Source organism: Mycteria americana, chromosome 19 (assembly GCF_035582795.1).
Source record: "Mycteria americana isolate JAX WOST 10 ecotype Jacksonville Zoo and Gardens chromosome 19, USCA_MyAme_1.0, whole genome shotgun sequence".
Lineage (NCBI taxonomy): Eukaryota > Metazoa > Chordata > Aves > Ciconiiformes > Ciconiidae > Mycteria > Mycteria americana.
This window is the reverse complement of record NC_134383.1, coordinates 3,273,050-3,279,049: the sequence shown is the minus strand read 5'-3', so window position 1 is coordinate 3,279,049 and position 6,000 is coordinate 3,273,050. Positions and strand designations below refer to the sequence as shown.

General features: G+C 56.5%; 1 protein-coding gene across 2 annotated transcripts in view; it reads left to right on the top strand.

Moving 5' to 3' along the window:
* The first annotated feature begins 1,679 nt into the window (after window positions 1-1,679).
* Window positions 1,680-6,000, top strand: part of NECTIN1 (nectin cell adhesion molecule 1) — a 106,097-nt gene continuing 101,776 nt past the window's right edge. Inside the window, exon 1 of one of the 2 annotated variants that reach the window (XM_075521422.1) lies at window positions 1,680-2,509. In XM_075521422.1, the coding sequence (XP_075377537.1) occupies window positions 2,428-2,509 (82 nt within the window). In that variant the 5' untranslated portion in view covers window positions 1,680-2,427. The remainder of the gene's footprint in view (window positions 2,510-6,000) is intronic. The other variant, XM_075521423.1, reaches the window with a different exon arrangement.

Sequence of the window (6,000 nt, the reverse complement as noted above, 5' to 3'; positions counted from 1 at the left end):
CTTAAAACAATAGTGCCGAGATCTGGCCTGCCCCACGCATCTCAGCAGAGGCTAGCTCAGGTGCCAGTGGCAACACATTAAAAGGGAGACTGGAGAGTATCGCACTGGGAAAAATGTAAGTTGAAACAATGTGGGGGGCTTGATCGCAACTTAGATACACCTGCCTAGGGGAGCAATGTCTCATCGGAGGTATCTCTTTAACGGAGTCGGGAAAAGAAATAATGAGATTTTATGGATTAAAGGTGAAACTAGCCAGATAAACACTCCAAGGACAGGAAAAGCAACCACTGAAACAATTGTTGCAAGGATGCTGGGAGCTCTCCATAGCTTGCCTGTCCACAAGGACAGGGGGCTGTGCTCCTAAGCTCTGGCCTCCAGCTTTACAGAAGAGGCAGGAGGCAGAAATCATCAGGGCAAGTTCAGCAGCCTCCACTCCACAAGCAGGATGTCCAGAGGAATCCCAGTGGCCTTAAAGTCTGTGAATCTATTAACTGAACCTCATTACTACGTAATAACTTTTGTTATTTTGGAACAAACCTTGTATCTGGCTAATCCGCTTTGTTACAGAGCTGCCCATCCTTCCCTTGGACAGGAATTAAGTTCTAAAGGAATTAAAAGGAGGAGGAGACTGCTGAAGGGGTCCTTAGAGGTATCTTTTTATAGCCGCTGGCTGCCCCCCCCCCCCCCCCCCACTATGTGTGGTATCCTTCCCCACTGATTCTGTCCTTTTCTGCTTGCCAGGCATCGATTTGTTCCTGTGTTGTTCTAATGGAGCTTGAAATCAACATGACTTTGTTGTTGGTTGTTGTCATTGTTGTTCGCATCTTTGTTTGGGGTTCAGCATCCTGGTGGAGGCCAGGGCAGCTCAGGAGCGGGCATTAGCAGGCTAAACACCTCCTTAGCAAAAGATCCACAAAGGCCGTGTCTGTGTCCACATAATAAGGGCTGTTACAAAGCACAGCAAACCAGTGCCTCCCTCCTCCAGTGCATCAGCCCTTGTGCTGATTCTGAATCCCCTCGCTTATCGGCGCACACAGAACGCGTCCAGAACAAGCTCCTTCTTTCAGTAGGCCCCACGAAAACGCTGTGTATTACTTAGGATCGACATCCAAAGCATTTATGAGCGTAAACCTGGATTCCATACGATAGCTATGTCTATTTCACACGCCGTTTACGTAAGGTAGTTTTATATGTCGCATCAACGGCCAGATAGGTAGGCTGCTGTCACCGCCAGCAGCCATGGCCCAGGCGTTCCACCATCCGCAAGGGAATTCAGAACGCAAGCCTCAAGTCCACAAAACCCGGCTGCTGAGGCACAGCCGAAGAGCACCTTAGGAAACCTACAGAGAGGCGCCCCGGGCTCCGAGGTGATCCCCCGCAAGGGCGGCGGACGCCCGCCGAACAAAGGCCAGCTGCCAGCAGCAGCCAGCTGGCGGGGGGAAGAGGCGAGGGGCGAGGCTGGGGCACCCCGCCCGCCCCCCGCCCGCGAGCCGAGCCGGGCAGACCCCGGAGCCAGGCGCGGCCCCCGGGCGCGGCGATGCCCCCGCTGGCGGGGCGGCTGCCGGAGAGCGGCGGCGGCGGCGGCGCCGAGGGGGCGGGCGGCGGCGCGCCGGGCTGCGGGGCAGGCAAAGAGTTAACGCTGCGCCCTCCTTCCGCTGTGCACTGACATCACGCAGGAGAGGGCGAGCGCCGCCGCCGCCGCCCCGCCCGGGAGTGTGTGCGTGTGCGTGTGCGTGTGCGAGCGGGCGGCCGTGCCTTGCAGCCCGGGCAGCCCGCGCCCCCCGCCCCGCGGCCGGCCCGGCCCCGCGCCCCCCGCCCGGCCATGGAGCGCCGCAGCCGGCCCGCCGCCGCCGCCGCCGCCGCCTGAGCGCCGCCGGGCTCCCGGCGCCCCGGGAAGCGGAGGGCAGGCAGCGGGCGGGGGCTGCCGAGCCCCGCCGCCGGAGCCACGGGACCGCCGCGCCGCGCTGCGAGCGGCGGCAGCAGCCCGCGGAGGGCTCTCCCTCGCTTTTCTTTATTTGTTTTTCCTCCCCCCTTCCTTTTTTTTTTTTTTTCCTTTTTTCTGTTTTTTGTTACATTTTTCCCCTCCCCTTCTCACTCGCCCAGCTCTGCGGACGTGCTCGCTCCCGGAGGAAGGCGCCCGCGCTGCCCCGGCGCCCGCAGCCGGCCGGACCGCCCCGCGCCCGCGGAGAGGGGCCCCGCGCCCCGCCGAGCCCCAGGGCCCCTGCGGATGTGCGAAGCTCTCCTCCGGCCGCCCGTCCTCCCGCCGGCTTGCCTGCTGGGCGCACCACCTCTTTGTCCTCCCGCACCTACATTTTTAAATTTTTTTTTTTTTTTTAAGCAGACCTGACCATCACCGGGGGCGGGGAGGGTGGGGGGCCCAGCGACGCTGCCAGACCGACCCCTGCCCATTTCTCCTAAGGAACTCTCATGGCTTCACAGCTGCAGACAAGTTGCCGTGCATCTTGGTGGACTATCGGAGTTTGCATCCTGGCGGCCGCGCTCCTACCAGGTGAGCCGCTGCCGGCCGGTCGCCCCAGGAGGCGGTGGGCTCTGCCGGGGCGCTGCGGGGGTCGGGGCAGCCCCGGGGGAGGGCTGCGGGGTGCCGATGGGGGAAAGGGCTGCGGGAGGTGCTGCGGAGCGGCGGGGAAGGGTGGGATCGGCTTTTTGGGGTGCGCGCCCGGGTCTGGAGCAGGTGTGGAAGCATCTGCGTGAGGGTGGGAGAGAGTCGAGGCCGATTTCATCTCTGGCTTGGAGAGGAACAACACGATCGTTTGTTTTGGAAGCAGCTGCAGGCAGTGGGCTCTGGAGTCCTGGGAGCTGAGGCGGTTTGTTTGCTTTTTGGATCGAGCAACGTCTAGCGAGGCACAGCAGCCAGGCTTCCCGGGAAAGGGAGCCACAAGGCTGGGTAATGAGCACAGATGTTTCGGAAGGAGAGACGGAAGGTTTTCAGCTGTCCAGCATCCCCGAAATCCCCGCTCCCCTCAACGCACACACTTCCCACGGGCTCTTTTGCGGAGGGGCTGAACTGCTCCCAGGTTTCAGACCTTCCTTTCACTGCTTTTGCACTTGGGTGCCTGATGGCATCTGATCCATCCCTTTGGTTCGGATCCATCCCTGGAAAGGAGGAGATGGGCAAAGATTTGGATCGACCTCTCCCCAGCTCGTTCGACCTAACCTGGCGGTTGCAGAACAGCGCGTGTGTCCCCACCCCAGGGCTTGGTCCTGCCATGGGCTCTACACGGCTCTTAGAAGCGGGAGAGTGACCCACTTTGTGAAGTGCCCTGGGGGAGATTCTTTTATTCTGCTCCAGTGCAGAATGGGTCCAATGCCATCCTGGAGGGCTTTCCGGAGTCGGCTATCAGAGACATGGAAGGGAGACGAGCAGTCTGGGTTTACGGCGCTTTGTGAATGAACTGGGAAATGCAAACAGAACCGATTTTTGCCTTTTTGAGGCTAGGCTCCTGGTGGCTGGGTCTGGAGTGCATGGCAGCGGGTGCATGTGCCACCCCCGGGCCGGTGTCCAACCTTCTGCAGGGGTAAGAGGCAGCCTGTGCCTGCAGAAGGAGGGGGGTCTGCAGCTGGAGAGGAGAAGTTGCAGTGAAGGCAGGGTGGAATTGCCTCTGCTCCTCCTCTTATTGGGCTCGGGCAGCACCCTAGAAGAGCAGCCAGGCTGGATGGGCTGTGACTGAGTCGTGGTCACACTTAGCAAGGTCTGGGCCAAAAGACCAGGCATCCGAGCAAATGCCAGGGCCCAGGGTTCCCCAGTGCTAGTGAAGACAGAGATGATTTCATCCAGGGTATGGGAGATCAACAGAGCACAGTGACTGGATGGTCCAGCTAAAATGGGTGAGGACAGGGGTGAAATGAGAGCGGGTGGTGGTCAAGAAACCAGGGAGACTGTGAGAGGGAAAAGGTTCACAGAGTGATGAGAAACTAGGTCTGGGTATACCTCTGTGTTCCCAGGACAAAGGGATCTGCTGTGCATTGCAAAAAGAGGTGATAGAAGGGACGGCCTCGGGCTCCTTGCGCTCCTCTGTGCTTCCAGGCAGGTGCCTGGCTGAGCTCTGGCTCCTCACAAGGAGTCTCAGAACTTTCCATGCCATTCTTCACCTGGTCTTCCCTCCTTCTCACCCCTCCATCGGGCAGCCCCATTCAGGAAAGCCTCCCCACAACCCCTGGGAAAGGCACTGGAGGTGCAGTAATGCTGTGGTGACTGTGCTGGGTAAACCAAAAGGGGTTTATGTTTCCCCAGTCCCTGTAGGAATTGCTTTCACCAAGGAGACACACAGACAGTGACCCTGGGCCAGCCTGGCATCTCACCTTGTCCTGCCAAGGGAGACTTTTTTCCCCCACTTATTCTATTTTTGGCTGTTCTCGAGGCTTTGCTGCCAGCAGTCAGGCAATCTTGTCTCCCTCCTGCCACTCTGCAGTAGTCCGGTAGTTTGTCTTGCACTGTCCCGCTGACAGCTCTGCCAGGAGAAGCCAGTGGTGTATCTAGTGGTGCCTTGCCAAGGAAAGGGTACAGCCAGCTCTGCAATGCTCTGGGAAGATAATCCTTCCCACCCCCTATCCGTGATCACCGAGTACCCTGAAGCCTGTGTGGGCAAGACTCTGGGCTGGACCAGTTTAGCGGTGGGTGCACCACATTTGCAGGAATGACTGATCCTGTATTACGTATTTATTCATTCATTCGTTTCATTCATTTGTGTGCTTATTTGTACTGTGGATGCATCCCACAGCTGCAGGGAAGGACCAGCGCAATACTGTGCTAGGTGCTGCGCAAAGCCACAGCAGACTGACAGTCCTTACTAAACCACAGGTCTGAATGCCATACTGAGGCAGGTAGTTCCTCAAGTTTGCAATGCATCGTGCTGAAATCAGCTGAGGGTGTATGTATAACAAGCCACATATAAGCTTTGAACACAGACAGGCTTGCTTATCAAGGAGAAGGGGAGAGGGGAACTTAGGATCCTCTATTATAAGTGAATTAGTCGCTGTGAACTTTGTTGGAAAATGTGGTCTGGTACCTAGCACCCAAGAAGGATGGGAGGAAGGCAGGAGACACTACCTGCTTTCTGGAAAACCTTTCGTGCACATCTGATCAGTGCCATTTCATTTTGTTCCCATCCACGTATACTACCTCCCCCTTCTGACAATGTTAGCTTTTTTTCTGATAAGGAAATAAAAGTTCCCTGCTGTAAAAGCTGTCCAAAAAAAAGTCCCTTATAAAAATCTGCTTTACAAATTGTCTTTAATGTGATCGGCTCAATCGTCCAGAACGGATTCAATTCAGGGTTCCTGCAGTCTTCCATGCAAATCTGCCTGCCTGTCCATTTGGAACCATTAACCAGGTATCAACTCAGGCTATGGCATTAGGGCTTCAAGATATTAGTATGAATAGGGCTTACTGAAAAGCCGTGGGGTACTAGCGAGGAGAGATCCTAGAAGGCTGATCTTCAGAGGTTAGGAATACTTGTGGTTAAATTTATGCTTTACAAGTCTTAACAATCTGTTTATCCCCGCCATCAAACTCGGTACAGCTTGAGATGCAACCACACAGAGCAGAGGCATTCATCTTGTGCTTGGTCCTGCATCTGCAGATCTGGGCTCCTATTTCCAAAGGCTCTCCTCTGTCCGGGGACAAATTCCTGTCTGCTGTCACTGGGCTACCTCTTGGGCTCCGAGAGGGGCCTGTGAGTCTCTCTTTGCAAAGTGCTTTGAGATCCTCAGCAGGGGAGAGCTGGAGAGGTGTTTGAAGCTCTGACACAGGGTTTTTACATCACGGCGCTTGAAAGCGGCATTGACTGAGCTGTAGTGACCTGGAGGCCTTAGGTCAAACTTGGCTGCAGCTGGAGGGAGGGTTCCTTTCTGGGGAGGTAGGACAGCTCTCTGGAGTGCTGGGAATAGTCAAAGTGTGTCACTGCAGGATCTGGTCCATCTTGTACTCCATAGAGCTGCTTTAATATCCCAAAGCAGCTTCCAAAAGGCAAAAAGTTGCCA